The 20,658-nt window shown below is 43.0% G+C and overlaps 1 protein-coding gene across 1 annotated transcript; it reads left to right on the top strand.

The window, feature by feature from the left end:
• Nucleotides 1-171: 171 nt before the first annotated feature.
• On the top strand, nucleotides 172-20,455 carry MCM7 (minichromosome maintenance complex component 7). Its single transcript, XM_060771751.2, has 15 exons — nucleotides 172-328; nucleotides 416-513; nucleotides 592-756; nucleotides 1,891-2,030; nucleotides 2,647-2,827; nucleotides 4,294-4,431; nucleotides 6,254-6,403; nucleotides 9,244-9,358; nucleotides 11,812-11,943; nucleotides 12,851-12,934; nucleotides 14,525-14,918; nucleotides 15,049-15,132; nucleotides 17,139-17,307; nucleotides 19,917-20,026; nucleotides 20,121-20,455. Exons 1-15 carry the CDS (start codon nucleotides 271-273, stop codon nucleotides 20,326-20,328), a joined length of 2,226 nt encoding a protein of 741 aa, XP_060627734.2. The 5' UTR covers nucleotides 172-270; the 3' UTR covers nucleotides 20,329-20,455.
• The last annotated feature ends 203 nt before the right edge of the window (nucleotides 20,456-20,658 follow it).

Raw genomic sequence — 20,658 nt, 5'->3', positions numbered from 1 at the left:
TGGGAGCTGTGGAAGAGTCTCCTCCCTTTCGCGCAATCCCGAGCAGGGATTGGCTGTGGGATGGAACCGCGCGGACCAATCGGATTATGTCAATCTTGACTAGCGCGGGAAAAAGCCAGAGCGAGATGGAGGCGTGGCTAACAAGGAAGGAGGGCGGGGATTGACAGAAAGGAGGGCGGGGATTGGCTGAGTCGTGTGGAGCCGGCCAATCGGAGCAGCGCCGCCTTTTCCCGCGCGCGGGAAAAAGCAGTCAGAAGAAGAGAAGGCAGGATGGCGTCGGGAAAAGGCGAGAAGCTGGGCCTACGCGGGGACTACGACGCCGAGATGGGTGAGGGCAGCGAGGAAGCGGCGGGGAGGAGATGGAAAGGCCTCTCTCTCCCTTTGCCTGACGCTTCTTTTCCTGTTTTCCTATCAGACAAGGCGGCGTCCTTCCTGGAGGGATTCTTCTCCAGCTCTTCCTCTTCTCTCCCTTCGGACCAGGCCGGGAAACACTTCCCCTACCGGGAGCAGCTGGTGAGTCCGTGCCCGAGGCGGCGGGGAGAGTTCCCCGGAGGCTCCCACCCCTTGCTAACCTTCTCCCTTCCTGGGCAGACCCTTCTGGCGCACCGCGAGGCTTCCACGCTGCGGGTGGACCTGGACGACGTGGCCGAGGAGGACCCGGCCTTGGCGGAGGCCGCCTGCGAGAACGCCCCCCGCTACCAGCGCCTCTTCGCCGACGCCGCCGCCCGGCTCCTGCCCGCCTACAAGCAGAGAGAGGTCAGCACTCCTTACAACCAAGGGGGTGCTGGGAAATGTAGTCTTTTTGCCATTCTCTCCTAGGCCGGGAATAGACCCCCAAAAAACCAAAAACCGGCCTGGAACTACATTTCCCAGAATTCTTAGGGGGGGAGGACACTAAAGTTCTCCCTTGTCTCCTGTGCTATGCTGATAATATAATATGACATTCTGTATTATAATACAGGGTTAGTCAAAATGAATAGGCCAATAAGCCATTCAATTGAATGGCTTATTGGCCTATGCAGTTTGACTAACCCTGTATAATATATTGTATATAAATATATGATATTCTAATATATGTTGTGTGTATATATATATATATATATATATATATATATATATATAATATGATATTCTGATATATTATATATTGTATATACGTGTGGTATTTAGAAATATATATTATATGAACATATAATGTGATATCTGCAGGGTTAGTCAAAATGAATAGGCCAATAAGAGAATTAATTGTACCCGAATTGGCCTATTCATTTTGACTAACCCTGTATATTGCATAGATACGTAATATGGTATTCTGTAATATATATTATTGCATATGCATATATGATATTCTGAAATATAATATAATATTTTGCATACACATAATATGATATTCTGTAATATATTGCATATACATATAACGTGATATTCTGAAATATAATTTTTCCATTGACACAATATGATATTCTATAATATATTGCATAGATATGTAGTATGGCATTATAATAATATATTGCATAGACACATAATGGGATATTCTGTAATATAATAATTGCAAAGACACATAATATGATATTCACTAATATAATATTTTGCATCGAAACATAATATGATATTCTGTAATATAATATATTTTGCATAGACACATAATATGATACTCTATAATTTAATATATTGTCTATACATATAATATGATATTCCAGCAGAGAGAGGTCAGGATGCACAGCGGGGAGGATGCCGGGAAATGTAGTCCTTTGCCATTCCCTCTTAGGCCGGGAATAGCAAAATAAAAAACGCAGCCTGGAACTACATTTCCCAGAATTCTGATGGAGGAGGATGCCAGAGATAGGAAAATATAGAAGGCTAATAATATTGTGTTTCCGCTCTGCCTAGATTGTGCACAAGGATGCGCTGGACGTCTACCTGGAGCACCGGCTGCTGCTGGAAGGGCGCCGAGGAGGAGGCGGGGAAAGGGGGGCTGCGCAGTCCCGCCCCCCACAGAACAACTTCCCCGCAGAGCTCATGCGCAGATTGTGAGTCCCGCCCACAAAAGGGGAGGGGTCAGGGGGGAAGGGGTGGGGAAGCCATAAACAATATAAAACTATAAGAACAGACAACAAATAGTCAGCCATCACCAATTTAAATCATTATCCAGGGGCACTTGATCAGTTCTAAATAAGTCAACACGTCAGTAAGTCAGCCTATTCTCCAAAGGCCTGATCCCATAGCCAGGATTTTACTTGTTTCCGGAAGGTCAAGAGGGATTCAGCAGATCTAATTTCACTCGGGAGGGAGTTCCACAGACGGGGGGCCACCACAGAGAAGGCCCTGTCATTTGTCCCCGCCAGACGCGATTGCGACAATGAGGGGACAATGAGCAGGGTCTCCTCAGATAATCTTAGGGCCCTAGATATACATATTTATGTATACGTTTTTGTGCATTGGCATATCTTTGTCCCTAACAGTTCAAAAACTAGGTATATCAGTTTTAACAGCTGCAAAACATAATTGTCTTGCATGAATGCCATTTCCCAAAAGATTATGATTTCTAACAAGGTCGTGCCTTTGCAAAGATCATAACTTCTCCAAAACCTCCAACTCCAGCCTCCCCGTTTTGCCCCTCTCACGCTCCTCCTGTGCCCCCAACAGCGAGCTCTATTTCAAGGCTCCTTCCGGGATGAAGCCCCGAGTGATCCGTGAGGTGAAGGCCGACTGCATCGGGAAGCTGGTGACCGTCCGGGGCATCGTGACCCGCGCCTCAGAGGTCAAGCCCCGGATGGTGGTGGCCACCTACTCCTGCGACCGCTGCGGGGCGGAGACCTACCAGCCGGTGAGTTTTGGGCAGCCTGGCAAAAGGGGATTGAGGGCAGGGAGTGACTCAGCTGGAACCACAGAGTGCCTCCGATGAGGATGATGTGACTCAGGTTCACAGCCTGGTTCAAAATGTCCCTGTTATAGACAGTGAAGAAGTGCACTTTCCCACAGCAAGGCATGAGAGTGCTGATACTGAAAATAGCCAGGTGCAGATTGACTCAGAGAAGGAGGACAGTTCTCAGTCTGATAATGAGCAAGCAGGGAAACAGGCGGACACTAACGAACAGACTGACCTTGATGAAATGGGAACCTTAGATCGGGTTGACTGTTTGGAATTCAGAGTTCGAAGGAGTGTGAGAATAGCTAACAGGAAGGAGGCCAGAGGAATTCGAAGGAGTGAGAAAATAGCTAACAGGAAGGAGGCCGGAGGAGTTCGAAGGAGTGTGAGAATAGCTAACAAGAAGGAGGCCGGAGGAGTTCGAAGGAGTGTGAGAATAGCTAACAGGAAGGAGGCCAGAGGAATTCAAAGGAGTGAGAAAATAGCTAACAGGAAGGAGGCCAGAGGAGTTCAAAGGAGTGTGAGAATAGCTAACACGAAGGAGGCCAGAGAAACATGTTTTGCAAAGGGTATTAAGCAGTGTGTTTGGGACCCGGGCCTGTAGCCAGGATTTCGTTTCGGGGGGGCTGAGTCTGAGTGAAAGAGGGTCTAGCCTAGCAAACCTTTTGTGTCATTACCCCAATACCCCCATCATGCATATGGGATATATTGAGTATGGTGATCAGATCATGATATGAATAAACATAACAGTTTAAATAATGTACCAGGAAGGCCTTCTCGCGGAACACCATGAGAATTTCGGGGGGGGGGGGGCTGGAGCCCCCCGAGCGCCCCCCCCCCCCCCCGGCTACATGCCTGTTGGGACCAAATCTTTGCCAAAGCAAATTTGCGTTTTACCAAGAAGCTTGCCTTTGTATTGTCGAAGGCTTTCATGGCTGGAATCACTAGGTTCTTTCTGGCTATAGGGCCATGTTCTAGAGGCATTTCTCCTGACGTTTCACCTGCATATATACCTCTGAGGATGCTTGCCATAGATGCAGGCGAAACGTCAGGAGAGAATGCCTCTAGAACATGGCCCTATAGCCAGAAAAAAAAAACCCACAAGAATCAAGCTTGCCTTTGGTTGTGTGGATTATCTTGCAGTCCTTGTGTTCATGTTTTCAGGACTTGGTCATGTTTTCTTGAATTTTAGTTTTGCTGGTGCCTTTTTTGGATTCATCTTCAAAGTGCTTTTTTATATTGATCTTTTTATATTTTATATTTATAATTATTTTATATATTTTTTAATATTGCTTTTTTATATTGATCCAGCCGGTGAGTTTTGGGTGGCTTGGCAAAAGGGGTCTGGGCGCAGGGTCCTGATTCTTTTTGGGGGGCCAGATCTACTCTGTCTCTTTCCGTGCCTGATTTTTCTCCCTCCCCAGATCCTGGCCCCCACCTTCACGCCCCTCCTGATGTGCCCCAGCCGCGAGTGCCAGACCAACCGGGCCGGGGGGCGCCTCTACCTCCAGAGCCGCGGATCCAAGTTCGTCAAGTACCAGGAGCTCCGCATCCAGGAGCTGGTGAGGAAATGGGGGGGTGTCCAGGAGCTTGGGGGGGGGGGTCTTCCTCAACGGCAGAATGCGGTTGGCCTGAATAACCCTTTGATCTTATTGCCATCTTTCTCCATTTACCATCTGAGCAAGCAATGTGGTGCTGCAACTAAAATAGCCAATAATTTATTTATTGGGTGGTTGTAGGATTTTTCGGGCTATATGGCCATGTTCTAGAGGCATTCTCTCCTGACATTTTGCCTGCATCTATGGCAAGCATCCTCAGAGGTAGTGAGGTCTGTTGGAAGTAGGAAAAAGAGTTTATATATCTGTGGAATGATGACTATGGTGGGACAAAGGACTCTTGTCTGCTGGAGCTAGGGGTGAATGTTTCAACAGACCACCATAATTAGCATTTGATGGCTTGGCAGTGCCTGGGGGAATCTTTCGTTGAGAGGTGATTAGATGTGCCTGATTGTTTACTCTCTATTTATTTACTATATTTATATTTATAATTATTATTTATATTTACTATATTTATAATTTATCTATTTAACCAAAACAGCCCATAAATAATTTATTTATTTACTATATTTATTTATATATTGACAACATTTATATGCCACCCTTCTCACCCCGAAGGGGACTCAGAGCGACTTACAAGTAAAAAGTAAATACAATATATTATTATTATCATAGCACAATATTAATATTATTATATATTACATTGTACTATAATATTATACTGTAATATTATTAATATTAATAAAATATTAATATAATAATAGTAATATTTTATAGTAAACGTAATATTCATATTACATTTAATATAAAATGCATAATAATAATAACAATAATAATAATAATAATAATATATTATTATTATTATTATTATTATTATTATTATTGTTTCCTGTCCCTCTCAGCCTGCAGGCGACTCGGGACGGTTTACAGTTGGCACTGAGACCATAAAATACAAATTTAATATAATTATTTATTTATTTATTTATTTACAGTTCTTATATTCCGCCCTTCTCACCCCGCAGGGGACTCAGGGCGGATTACAGTCAACACATATATGGCAAACATTCAATGCCAGATTGACAAACAACATTTAACACACAAATACACCGAGGCTATTTAACTTTTTTCTGGCCGCCAGGGGAGCTGCTGCTTTTCATCGTCCATCAACGACACCGATGAAGTTCTTCCGCATTCCACATTCCCCGGAGTCTTCTTTCTTTATGGCCTCATAAATTAGTTAAATTTAGCCTCCCACACAAGGTGGTACCTTATTTTCCTACTTGACAGATGCAACTGTCTTTCGAGTTGCAAAGGTCGACAACGGGCTACACAATGGCTGGACACCCACTCCAACCTGGGCTGGCTTCGAACTCATGACCTTTTGGTCAGAGTGATCTTAATGCAGCTGACACTCAGCCAGCTGCGCCACAATCCCGGTATAATAAAACAATTGAATAATAAAACCATAACGAAATTAATACAATCAATAAAAACATGTATCATTAGGGTTTCCTCATTAGGAACATTGTCCAGTCACACCATTCCATTTTCCTCTTATCTGTTTCCTTGTGTTTGCAAATCCCTGCTCAAAGAGCCAAGTTTTAACTCCTCTGAAATATTTTGGGCTGCATTATAAGGAGTGTAGAGTCTAGATGAGGCCTGGGCTAACTTGGGCCCTTCCTCCATATGTTTTGGACTGCAACTCCCATAATTCCTAACAGCCGGTAGGAAGCTGAAGGGAAAGCCCTTCTTTGGCAGGACCTTCTCTTCCAACTGCCCCTCCTGCCCTCTGACCCTGCGCCCCCTCCTCTCCTTTTCTCGCCCACAGAGTGACCAGGTCCCGGTGGGCAACCTTCCCCGCTCCCTGACGGTCAGTGCGCAGGGGGAGAACACGCGCCTGGTGCAGCCCGGGGACCACGTCAGCATCACCGGCGTCTTCCTGCCCGTGCGGCAGACCGGCTTCCGGCAGATCATGCAGGTGAGGGGGCGGGGGGGGGGGGTTGAGTGGGGAAGTGGGCCTGTTATTATTATTATTATTATTATGTTTATTTATACCCTGCTTTTTCTTTCCACAAGGAGATTCAAAGTGGCTTACTGTATATACTCGAGTATAAGCCGAGTTTTTCAGACCTTTTTTTAAGGCTGAAAGAGCCCCTCTGCTTATACTCGAGTCAAGATTATTTATTATTTTACTCTGTTGTCATTATTATTATTACATTTATTATTTTACACTATTTATTATTATGATTGCATTTGCAATGTTTTACTCTATTTTTGAAATTTATTATTTTACTTTACTATTATTGTATTTATTATTTCACTCTGTTATCACTGTTATTCCATTTCCATTATTTTACTTTATTCTATTTATTATTATTTTTATTACATTTATTGTTTTACTGTATTTATTATCGTTATTATTACATTTCCATTATTTTACTCTATTATTATTTTTATTACATTTCCATTATTTTACTCTATTTATTATCATTATGTTTATTATCTTATTCTATTTAGTATCGTTATTACATTTCCATTATTTTACTCTATTTGTCATTACACTTATTATTTTACTGTATTTATTATCGTTATTATTACATTTCCATTATTTTACTCTATTTATTATTGTTTTTATTACATTTCCATTATTTTACTATATTTATTATTATGTTTATTATTTTACTCTATTATCGTTTTATTACATTTTTATTATTTTACTCTATTACTATTTTTATTACATTTCATTATTTTACTCTATTTATTATTACGTTTATTATCTTAATCTATTTGTTATTGTTATTACATTTCCTTGATTTTACTCTATTGTTTTCATTACATTTCCATTATTTTACTATATTTATTATCATTATGTTTACTATTTTACTCTATTTATTATCATTATAATTACATTTCTATTATTTTACTCTTTTTATCATTACATTTATTATTTTACTGTATTTATTATCGTTATTATTACATTTCCATTATTTTACTATATTTATTATCATTATGTTTACTATTTTACTCTATTTATTATCATTATAATTACATTTCTATTATTTTACTCTGTTATCATTGTTATTACATTTCTATTATTTTACTGTATTTATTATCATTATTATTACATTTCCATTATTTTACTCAATTATTATTTTTATTACATTTCCATTATTTTACTCTATTAGCATTCTGTTTATTATTTTACTCTATTTAGTATCGTTTTTATTACATTTCCATTATTTTACTATTATTATTTTTATTACATTTCCATTATTTTACTCTATTTCTTAACATTACATTTATTATTTTACTCTATTATCGTTTTTATTCCATTTCCATTATTTTCCTCTATTTATTATCATTACGTTTATTATCTTAATCTATTTATTATCGTTATTATTACATTTCATTATTTTACTCTATTTATTATCATTATTACATTTCCATTATTTTACTGTTATTATTTTATTACATTTCCATTATTTTGCACTATTATTTTCATTACATTTCCATTATTTTACTCTTATTTATTAGCATTACGTTTACTATTTTACTCTATTTATTATAGTTATAATTACATTTCCATTATTTTACTCTGTTATCATTATTATTACATTTCCCTTATTTTACTCTATTTATTATCGTTATTATTACAATTTCATTATTTTACTCTATTATTTTTATTAAATTTCCATTTATTTATTATCATTATGTTTATTAGTTTACTCTATTATTGTTTTTATTACATTTCCATTATTTTACTCTATTTATTATTGTTATTATTACATTTACATTATTTTACTCTATTATTATTTTGATTACATTTCCATTATTCTACTCTTATTTATTATCATTACGTTTACTATTTTACTCTATTTATTATCGTTTCTATTACATTTCCATTATTTTACTCTTTTTATTATTGTTATTATTACATTTCCATTATTTTACTCTACTATTATTTTTATTACATTTCCATTATTTTACTCTTATTTATTATCATTACGTTTATTATTTTACTCTATTATCATTATTATTACATTTCCATTATTTTAATCTATTTATTATCATTACATCTGTTATTTTACTCTATTATTATTACATTTCCATTATCTTTCTTTATGATTATGGGAAGGATACGTAAGCACATTTGCATTTGAAGAAGGTTAGAATAATGATTCAATCAGAGTTGGAGTCTTAGTAGTAAGTAAGTAAGTAGTAAGTAAGGAGTCTTATCTTAAATTGCAATCTTATGTAAATATTCAAAAATATTTAATCTACTGATGCTTCAATTAAGGTAATTTTATTGTAATTTTATTGGTGTCTATTAGGCTTGGGCAATCCATGGTTCTAAATGGTTCTAAAGTACTTACAAAACTAAAGTTCTGGTGGTGAAAATTTCAGAACTCTCACAAAACTGTCAAAATTTAATTATTATTTCATTATTGGTGATTTTTATGACAGAACCAATTAGGAACTGCCATTTATTATGAAATTTTGAGAATTTTGTTAGAATCCTGAAATTTTCACCACCAGAACTTTAGTTTTGTAAGTACTTTAGAACCATGGATTGCCCAAGCCTAGTGTCTATTCTTGTTTGGAAATTGACCAGCAGCTGCTGCATTTCCCACCCTCGGCTTAGACTCGAGACGATATGTTTTTCCATTTTGTGTGTGTGTGCTAAAATAAGGTGCCTTGGCTTATATTTGGCTTGTGCTTGAGTATATAGGGTGCATTAAAACCATTTCAATGCAGTTTAAAACCTAGAAATAGACAAATATGAAAACAGAGATCAATGTCATTGGCGTTGTGCTGCAGGGCTTGCTCTCGGACACCTACCTGGAGGCGCACCACATTGGCTGCCTGAGCAAGAGCGAGGAGGAGGAGCTGGGCGAAGGGGAGCTCTCCGAGGAGGAGCTGCGCCAGATCACCGGTGAGGAACACCCCCCAGGAAGGCCCTGCTCTCTTTGGGGGTGGCTCTCTGTGCACCAAGGAGGACACCGAGGGAGAAAGCAGCGGTCGGCGTGTGATTCAGCCTTGACCCCCCCCCCCCCCTCCTGCCTTGGTCTGGAATTGTTTTGAGGAATGTGGGATGATAATCTATATAAATAAAAATGTAATGTTTGTTTGTGGGATTAACAGAACTCAAAAACCACTGGATGGATTGACAAGAAATTTGGACACAACACATCTAACAGTCCAATGAGTGTCCATCACCCATAAACACACACACACACAAACCCCCAGCGGAAGAGACTTAAAAACTCAAAAAATACACCATATATACATACACTCATATACTGTCACAAGGGCGATTGGTTGGGACAAGGGAGAGGGCTTTCTTGGTGGTGGCCCCCTGGCTTTGGAACTCCCCCCCAGGGAGATTAGACAGGCCCCACACTATCTCCTTTCATAGGGACTTGAAGACATGGCTCTTCACTCAAGACTTTGAGAATATTTGGCACATGCACGCATTCATTCACACACGTATATATATGCACAAATACACACATATATACATATCATAGAATCAAAGAGTTGGAAGAGACCTCCTGGGCCATCCAGTCCAACCCCATTCTGCCAAGAAGCAGGAATATTGCATTCAAATCACCCCAGACAGATGGCCATCCAGACTCTGCTTAAAAGCCTCCAAAGAAGGAGCCTCCACCACACTCCGGGGCAGAGAGTTCCACTGCTGAACGGCTCTCACAGTCAGGAAGTTCTTCCTCATGTTCAGATGGAATCTCCTTTCTCGTAGTTTGAAGCCATGGCTCCATTGCGTCCTAGACTCCAGCGAAGCAGAAAACAAGCTTGCTCCCTCCTCCGTATGACTTCCTCTATATGCACAAACACACAGATACACACATACATATATACATATACACTTACATACATACATACATGTATATATGTCTACAAATGCATATAGACAAGCACACAAATACACAATATACATGTACACATATAAACACACAAATATACACACGCACATATATATACACACATATATGCAAACACATATATATTCAAATATATACATACATATACACAGTATGCATGTACACATATAAACACACAGGTATATACACACACATATATGCAAACACACATATATATTCAAATATATACACAAAAATATAAACATACACACATATATAACCACATATTTATATGTCAAGACCCAGACAGACCAGCAAGCAAAACGGCAGTGAAGGAGTTAAACAAAGGTCTTTAATGTCTATTAGCACAACAAAAAGAGGCTCTTAAGGTCAGAGCTATAAACACAAAAGGCTTGCGGTCAGCAAGAATGTAAACAAACCAAGTCCCAGTCAGTCCTCGCTGGCAAAAGGAAAGCAAGTCTAAACGCAGGCAAAACAGCTTCAATTCAGCAGTAAAAACTCAGTTCATTTCAAAGCCAAACAAAACAGCAAACAGCAATCCGCATGAAGAGCGGTCCAACGAAGTCACCAGGGGATTAGCAGAGGCGTAGTCAGGCAGTCCGAGGGTCAAGGCAAGGAAGACTCACAAGTCCAGGTCCGGCAAGATTGTTCACACGATCAGGAGTCCACGAAGCTGCAAACAAGAGCTCAGGGCAGAAGTTAAACACAAGGCACACGGTAACGCGACACTTTGAACTCTGCGATTAGTTTGTTCCCAAACTGCTCCTTAAATCTCATCTGAGTCGCTGGAGTTACTTTCAGGTGCGTCTGCCTCCACAGGTGAATCCCGACTTCGCCATTGCTGCCAGTCAGTGCTTCGGGCTGCATCCTGCAAAGTATTATCTGGAACCCAAGTGTCATTAAAACCCTGGAATTCATCGCTAGATGTGGGAGCATTAACCACATCTAATACTTCCTGAACTTTAGTCCAATCCAGCTCTTCCTCTTCGCTGTCAAACTCCTCACAATCAGCTACATCTCTAACAGATCCCACATCACTATCCGAGCTGCTTGCTACTCGCTTTACACCGCGGTAATCTTCCAGCTCCATTTCCTCGCGAGTAAAACCCTCAAAATCCTCCTCATCCGTAGTCTCTAAGAACAAGTCTCTAATACGTTTCAGCTGTTGCTGAGCTTCCTCATCTTCTAAACCACGTTTCCTTCTACTACTAGTAGTAGGTACAGGAGACAGACGCTGACTCTCAACATTTATATATGCAAACACACATATACACACAGATAAATATATATATACACACATACATACACACAAAACGCATATACCCAGACTGGGCCACAGCAACATGTGGCAGGGGACAGCTAGTAATAATAATAATATGGAGCTGGCCTTCTTCTGCCCTTGTTATCCCACCTTGGAGGCACCTTGGGCCCCACTTTGGATTGGAATTGAGTGACCAGTGGTGCTGTGTTTTCCTTACTGCTGCAGAGGAGGACTTCTACGACAAGCTGGCGGCCTCCATCGCCCCCGAGATCTACGGCCACGAAGACGTCAAGAAGGCGCTGCTGCTGCTTCTGGTGGGCGGCGTGGACCAGAACCCGCGCGGCATGAAGATCCGGGGTGAGCGCAGGGCACGGAGGGCAGAAATTTATTTATCGTGTCAGGGGCAACCAGACAATTGTATTACATTTCTAACAGAACAAAACAAACAAAACACAAAGTTTGCAAACTTGCTAGTTGATTACATGTCCTTTGACCAGTCTCTGGCCCCTTGGAGTGCTTCTGGTGTTGCTGCAAGAAGGTTCTCCATGGTGCATGTGGCAGGGCTCAGGGTCCATTGCAGCAGGTGGTCAGTGGTTTGCTCTTCTCCACACTTGCATGTCAAGGATTCCACATTGTGGCCCTATTTCTGCATCGCGTGGTGCCAGAGCGCAGTGTGTTCAGCGCCTTCCAAGTTGCCCAGTCTTCTGTAGCCCAGGGGGGAGTCTCTCATTTGGTATCAGCCATTGGTTGAGGTTCTGGGTTTGAGCCTGCCACTTTTGGACTCTCGCTTGCTGAGGTGTTCCAGCGAGTATCTCTATAGATCTTAGAAAACTATGTCTTGATTTAAGTTGTTGACGTGCTGGCTGATACCCAAACGGGATGAGCTGGAGATGTCTCTGCCTTGATCCCTTCACTATTGGCTGCTACTTCCCAGCAGATGTTGAGTGGTGCAATACCAGCTAAACAGTGTAATTTCTCCAGTGGTGTAGGGCGCAGACGCCCCGTGATAATGCGGCATGTCTCATTAAGAGCCACATCCACTGTTTTAGTGTGGTGAGATGTGTTCCACACTGGGCATGCGTACTCAGCAGCAGAGTAGCCAAGCGCAAGGGCAGATGTCTTCACTGTGTCTGGTTCTGATCCCCAGGTTGTGCCAGTCAGCTTTCGTATGATATTGTGTTTGGGGGGGGGGGGGTCACTACATCTTGGGCTGAGGAATGACAACACCCTCTTTCCCCTACTTCCACCCTCTCTCCGTGTCCAGGGAACATCAACATCTGCCTCATGGGGGACCCTGGCGTGGCCAAGTCCCAGCTGCTCTCCTACATCACCCGCCTGGCGCCACGCAGTGAGTACCTCCTCAGAGAGTTGTAGCGTTGGTTGGAAGAGGCCACAAGTGCCATCCATCCAGTACAACAGTGTGTAACGCTGTCATGAATAATTTTTAGTAACTTTAAAGCGTAGAATATTTTATGTATTGTCGAAGGCTTTCATGGCTGGAATCACTAGGTTCTTGTGGGTTTTTTCGGGCTGTATGGCCATGGTCTAGAGGCATTTCTCCTGACGTTTCGCCTGCATCTATGGCAAGCATCCTCAGAGGTTGTGAGGTCTGTTTGGAAATAGGAAAATGGGTTTATATATCTGTGTAATGACTGGGTTGGGGCAAAGAGCTCTTTTCTGCTGAAGCTAGGTGTGAATGTTTCAGCTGATTACCTTCATTAGCATTTGAAGGCCTGCCTGAGCCTGGGAAAATCTCTTGCTGGGCGGTGTTAATCTGTGCCTGGTTGTTTCCTCTCTGTTGTTTTGCTGTTTTGGAAGAGACCATGAAAATGTTGGATGCTTGCCATAGATGCAGGTGAAACGTCAGGAGAGAATGCTTCTAGAACATGGCCATAGAGCCCGAAAAAACCAACAAGAACCTAGTAGAATATTTTTATTGCAATTTCCAGTATGAGAGGGTAGATCAGAACTTTTACACAAAGAATGACATTGGACACGCAGACATACAGATTCTATGGAACTACACTGGAATTAGATAACAAACAAACAACGGAGAAATACATTTTCAGTCACCATCCACACACATTTATTTATTTACCACATTTATATACCGCCCCTCTCGGCCCAGAGGTGACTCGGAGTGGTTTGCAATTGGCAACAATCTGATGCCTCGACAATTATAACAAGTAAAACAATAATAAAATACTGTTTAAAACATTAGCATGCAATATAAGAATATAAAAATATATATACAAAGCCTTATAGACAGTATCGTGAGCGTCTCCATGTCAAGTCATTATTCAGTTGCGTCGTCAAGCAGTTCCACGATATCGTAAAACTATGCCGAATTTGGGAAGGCCTGCTCAGAAAGCCAGGTTTTCACCTTTCTTCGAAAAGTCAGGAGGGAGGGGGCAGATCTTATATCTCTAGGCAGGGTGTTCCACAATTGAGGGGCCACCACTGAGAAGGCCCTGTCTCTCGTCCCCGCCAAACGTATCAGCAAGGAAGGTAGGACCGAGAGGAAGGATGGTAAAACATCAAAAGTTCCGGACGTCCCCTGGGCAACGTCCTTGCAGATGGCCAATTCTCTCACACCAGAAGTGACTTGCAGTTTCTCAAGTCGCTCCTGTGGTCACTTGGTATCCAGTTCGTTAGGTGATGTGATAGAACCAATTAGGAACCCAGGAGAAAAAAATTGTGTTACAATTACATTGTGCAATTAAAGCCTCTCAAACTCAGCCATGGTAGGGGATGATGGGAGTTGGAGCCTTCCTGGTGGGACCCTCTCTGAGTCTGGGAGGGGTGGAAGTAATGCGTTGACCCTTGCCCCCTTTGCAATGGAGTAGGGCTTGGAAACCCTGATAGAGAGCAAGAGTAGGGTCTCCTCGCCTAGTCGGTTGCTTGATTGGCGGCCACCGGTCCCTCCCTTCTCCTTCAGGCCAGTACACGACGGGGCGTGGCTCCTCCGGGGTGGGCCTGACGGCGGCGGTGCTGCGGGACCCTCTGACGGGGGAGCTGACCCTGGAGGGCGGGGCGCTGGTGCTGGCCGACCGCGGCGTCTGCTGCATCGACGAGTTCGACAAGATGCTGGACTCGGACCGGACGGCCATCCACGAGGTGATGGAGCAGCAGACCCTCTCCATCGCCAAGGCCGGCATCCTGACCACCCTCAATGCCCGCTGCGCCATCCTGGCGGCCGCCAACCCGGCCTTCGGGCGCTACAACCCCCAGCGCAGCCTGGAGCAGAACATCCGCCTCCCGGCCGCCCTGCTCTCACGCTTCGACCTCCTCTGGCTCATCCAGGACCGCCCCGACCGCGACAACGACCTCCGGTGAGAGCGTGGGGGGGCAATGGGGAGGAAGGTGGTCCCGCGGAGGACGAGGAGGAGGAGGAAGGTCCTCTTGCTGGATCTCTGCCTAAAGGACCCTTCCCTCCTTCCTTTGGTGTTCTCTCTCCCTCAGCCTGGCCCAGCACATCACCTACGTCCACCAGCACAGCCGGCAGCCGCCCTCCCAGCTCCAGCCGCTGGACATGGGCCTCATGAGGTGAGGAGGGGGGGGCATGAAGGGCAGAGTGGGTGAGGAAGGGGTCCAGCTAATTCTCTAGCCCGTTTGCTAGAAATATTCAATATTAACGGGGTATTTTTGATTACGAAAGTGTGAGTCAAGCACTGAAAGAGCGAGTAGGCCGAAGCCTGTTGGAGTCAGTGGGTCAAAGCTAGTATCCTGAGGAGAGTGAGTAGGCCGAAGCCTCATGTGAGAAAGGTCCCGTGTGAAGGCTGCTGTGTGTAAAGCTACTATATATGGGTCAAAGCTAGTGTCGTCCTGAGAAGTGTGAGATAAACCTCTGTGTGAGAGAAGCCTCATGTGCGAAAGCTCCAGTGTGAAGGCTGCTGCGTGTAAAGCTACTATGTATGGGCCAAAGCTAGTGCCGTCCTGAGGAGTGTGAGATAAACCTCTGTGTGAGAGAAGCCTCATGTGCAAAAGCTCCAGTGTGAAGGCTGCTGCGTGTAAAGCTACTATGTATGGGCCAAAGCTAGTGCCGTCCTGAGGAGTGTGAGATAAACCTCTGTGTGAGAGAAGCCTCATGTGCGAAAGCTCCAGTGTGAAGGCTGCTGCGTGTAAAGCTACTATGTATGGGCCAAAGCTAGTGCCGTCCTGAGGAGTGTGAGATAAACCTCTGTGTGAGAGAAGCCTCATGTGAGAAAGCTCCAGTGTGAAGGCTGCTGCGTGTAAAGCTACTATGTATGGGTCAAAGCTAGTGCCATCCTGAGGAGTGTGAGATACACCTCTGTGTGAGAGAAGCCTCATGTGAGAAAGCTTCAGTGTAAAGGCTGCTGCGTGTAAAGCTACTATGTATGGGCCAAAGGTAGTGTCGTCCTGAGGACTGTGAGAGAAGCCTCATGTGCGAAAGCTCCAGTGTGAAGGCTGCTGCGTGTAAAGCTACTATGTATGGGCCAAAGCTAGTGTCGTCCTGAGGAGTGTGAGATAAACCTCTGTGTGAGAGAAGCCTCATGTGAGAAAGCTTCAGTGTAAAGGCTGCTGCGTGTAAAGCTACTATGTATGGGCCAAAGCTAGTGTCGTCCTGAGGAGTGTGAGATAAACCTCTGTGTGAGAGAAGCCTCATGTGCGAAAGCTCCAGTGTGAAGGCTGCTGTGTGTAAAGCTACTATGTATGGGCCAAAGCTAAAGTCGTCCTGAGGAGAATGAGTAGGCCAAGGCCTGTTAGTTAGTGAGCCAAAGCTAATGTCGTCCTGAGGAGTGCGAGATAAACCTCTGTGAGAGAAAGCTTCAGTGTGAAGGCTGCTGCGTGTAAAGCTACTATGTATGGGCCAAAGCTAGTGTCATCCTGAGGAGAGTGAATAGGACAAAGCCTGTTAGAGTTAGTGAGCCAAAGCTAGTGTCGTCCTGAGGAGTGTGAGATAAACCTCTGTGTGAGAGAAGCCTCATATGAGAAAGCTTCAGTGTAAAGGCTGCTGCGTGTAAAGCTACTATGTATGGGCCAAAGCTAGTGTTATCCTGAGGAGAGTGAATAGGCCAAAGCCTGTTAAGAGTTAGTGAGCCAAAGATAGTGTTGTCCTGAGGAGTGTGAGATAAACCTCTGTGAGAGAAGCCTCATGTGCGAAAGCTCCAGTGTGAAGGCTGCTGCGTGTAAAGCTACTATGTATGGGCCAAAGCTAGTGTCGTCCTGAGGAGAATGAGTAGGCCAAGCCCTGTTAGTTAGTGAGCCAAAGCTAATGTCGTCCTGAGGAGTGTGAGATAAACCTCTGTGAGAGAAACCTTGTGTGAGAAAGCTTCAGTGTGAAGGCTGCTGCGTGTAAAGCTACTATGTATTTGTTTATTTGTGTTATGTGTTGTAAATAGTCCAACCATATTATTTTGCTATAACGTAAATGGAAGAGATAATATTGGTCTGTGGTTTTTGTTTTTGTTCTTTTGATCACTTTGGGCTTCTGGTGCCATGTTATGCTGCTGCTGATTAATTACTCTGCTGTGCAATTGTGTTGATTACTCTGCTGTGCAATTGTGTTGACCTGTTTGCCTCCCCGGCAGGCGCTACATTGCGACTTGCAAGCGGAAGCAGCCAACGGTGCCGGAGTCCCTGGCCGACTACATCACGGCCGCCTACGTGGAGATGCGCAAGGAGGCCTGGGCCAACAAGGACACCGCCTACACCTCGGCCCGGACCCTGCTAGGCATCCTGCGCTTGGCCACTGCCCTGGTGAGCAAGACTACGGCCTTCGGGTTGTGTTGGGCCACCCTCTTGCATTTCTATCTCATCCTGAATTTTATCATTACATGTACATGTGATCCACTCATTATCAACGTGTTCGATTTTTCTCTGTATTATTTTGCATTTTTTTCTTTTATTATTTTTTTGCTTTATTTATCTTTTTGCAATGTTTATTTCATGTGTTTTTTTTGTGTTATGTTGTTGTTATGTTATTGTAATTGCACTGCCAGGCTTGGCCTCACGTAAGCCGCCCCGAGCCCCCTTTGGGGAGATGGTGGTGGGGTATAAATAAAGAACACATGCACGCACAAATATATACATATACACATTTACACATATATATATATACATATACACATGCCATACATATACACATACATACACACATGTATACACACAAATATGCATATAGGCAAGCACGCACATGTATACAATATGCATGTACACATATAAATACACAAATATATACACACATATATGTATGTGCAAACACACATATATACACAAATATACACACATAAACACAAATACACAAATATATACACTCACATGTATATGCGCAAATGCACATGTATACACATATATATATATACACAAATATACACACACATAAGCACACAAATATACACACACATATATATATGCGCAAATGCACACAAATACACAAATATATACTCACACACATATATGTGCAAACACAAATATACACACATATATATGCGCAAACACACATATACACAAATATACACACACATAAACAAATACACAAATATACACACACACATATATATGCGCAAATGCACATATATACAGAAATATACACACACATAAACACAAATACACACACATATATATGTGCAAACACACAGATATACACACACTACACAAATACACACACACATATATATGCGCAAATGCACATATATACAAATATACACACACATAAACATAAATACACAAATATACACACACATATATATGCGTATATACACAAATATAAACATACATATACACAAATATACACACATACATATATATACGCAAACACATATACACAAATATACACACATAAACACAAATACACAAATATATGCACACACACATATATATGCGCAAATGCACATATATACACAAATATATACACACACATAAACACATATATACATGTACAAAACACATATACTGGGTCACAGCAACGTGTGGCAGGGGGCGGCTAGTTCAATATACATTTGCACAGAGGCTTTCCAGGGTTGACTGTCAGGTTTCCCAGAGCCTTCGTCCAAGAACTCTGAATCCTGTTCACTAATTAAGCCACGTATGAAGCTATTCCTGCCTTTGGGGGAAAGGGCTTGAGCTGATCTCAGGAAGGCCGTGGCAACCGTTGTGCCCAGAAGTGCATCCAAGAGAGACGCTGTCAGTATATGTTGAAGTATGTAATGTGTTTTAAATGTAATTTCATGCAGTAGAAATATGGATGCCATAAGATTGTATTGCTGCGATGTATGTTTATGTTAGAGGCTGTGAGAAAGTAACTCTGAGATACTCTCTGCGGAGTTGTGAGAAAATTAGGGAGTATCTGGTATCTGCCAAGCAGCTGCAGAATTGTTTACGCTTCTACTTCCTTTGTCCTGTGTACTGTGTACTTCATGTCTGTTCGCTTACTGTAATGGATGTTGAGGCGAGGGAGAGAGACTATTTCCTTATTAAAAACCTCTTTGCTGCCTTATACTGATTCAGTTTCTTCTTCTATATTGGCTGGGACTTTCTGTGTGCTGTTAAACCTTGGTGCTTTATATCACAGGCAATGAGACACTCTTGTGTATTACGAAGTAACACAGTTTATTTATAACTTCTGGCTCCAACACTTGTGGTTACATTTGTGTTTTGTTGTAATCCTGAGGCTTACAGTCAGTATCATTTACTTGGTTTACTTTTCTGAATAAACTTTCAATGTTTCACATTCACAAACATGTTACTTGCTTTCCACACTCTTGGCTGAATTATATTCTGACTAAGGTAACACTGGCCTTCTTTATGTTCCTTAAAACTCGAGCTCTATTTAACTAACTGCTTCTCTATATCAGAAGTTACTAACACATCTTCTTAACTGCTTATTTCTCACAGACACTGAAAACTATCCTTTTCACACACAGATTCCTAACTGTCATTTTCAAACTCTCTCACTCTAACCGCCTCTTTCAAAACCTTGGCTCCACCCCTTTGGAATGTACAGCTCTGCTCTCCCCAACTGTAATTTTGGCCTCGCAGCCTTTTCAAATCCTGGGCCTACGCTAATCTGCATATGACTAGTCGGCTTCACCTATACAAATGAATCCTATCTCTGCTGTTGCTACCCTCTCTGTGCCTATTCTTCCCTATCTGCCATATGTAAACATAGAGCTATACACCAAAACTTTAACATAGAGTAGCAGTTTCGCTACAGATGTGTTTTGGAACTGCTCTAAGTAAATGGAACCTGCTTTGTAACCAGACGTCTCCAGAGTCCATGTTTTCTTCTAAGCCTGTGCAAGACTTCCGCTAATGCTAATAGGCACTTCCTTTCTTGCTCACGACCGCCCTTCTCTCTCCCCTCCAAGGCCCGGCTGAGGCGCGTGGACGCCGTGGAGAAGGAGGACGTGAACGAGGCCATGCGCCTGATGGAGATGTCCAAGGACTCCCTTTTGGCCGACAAGGGACAGCAGAGCAGGTGAGTGGAGCAAGGAGATTCGTCCTCAGGCTCTTTTCTCCCCCCAAACCCCATACATCCCTGTCCATGGTGCTGACCACAATCCTTCTCGCAGGACCCAGCGCCCTGCAGAGCTGATCTTTGCGGCCATCCGAGAAATGACCGCATCCGGAGGTGCCCGCTCCCTCTCCCTGGCCGAAGCGGAGCAGCGCTGCCTGTCCAAGGGCTTCACTCCCGCCCAGTTCCAGGACGCGCTGGACGAGTACGAGGAGCTCAACGTCTGGCAGGTGAACCAGAAGAAGACCCGCCTCACCTTTGTCTGAGTGGCGCCTCCCTTCGGGGAGGGGAGGGCTTCCCTCACTTTCGAGCGCTTCCTTCCCCCCCCCCCCCCTTCTCCTTTTATATCATCTAGTTCATTCCTTAGCCTTCAATAAAGTTTTCTATATCTCAGCCATAGGTTGTGTTTATTGTCTACCTGTGAGTTATATTAATTGTATTGGGTTGTTGTAGGTTTTTTCGGGCTGTATGGCCATGGTCTAGAGGCATTCTCTCCTGACATTTCGACTGCATCTGTGGCAAGCATCCTCAGAGGTAGTGAGGTCTGTTGGAACTAGGAAAAGGGGTTTATATATCTGTGGAATGACCAGGGTGGG

The sequence above is a fragment of the Anolis sagrei genome, chromosome 4 (assembly GCF_037176765.1).
Source record: "Anolis sagrei isolate rAnoSag1 chromosome 4, rAnoSag1.mat, whole genome shotgun sequence".
NCBI lineage: Eukaryota > Metazoa > Chordata > Lepidosauria > Squamata > Dactyloidae > Anolis > Anolis sagrei.
The sequence above is the reverse complement of the archived record's forward strand: the minus strand, read 5'-3'. Positions and strand labels throughout refer to the sequence as shown.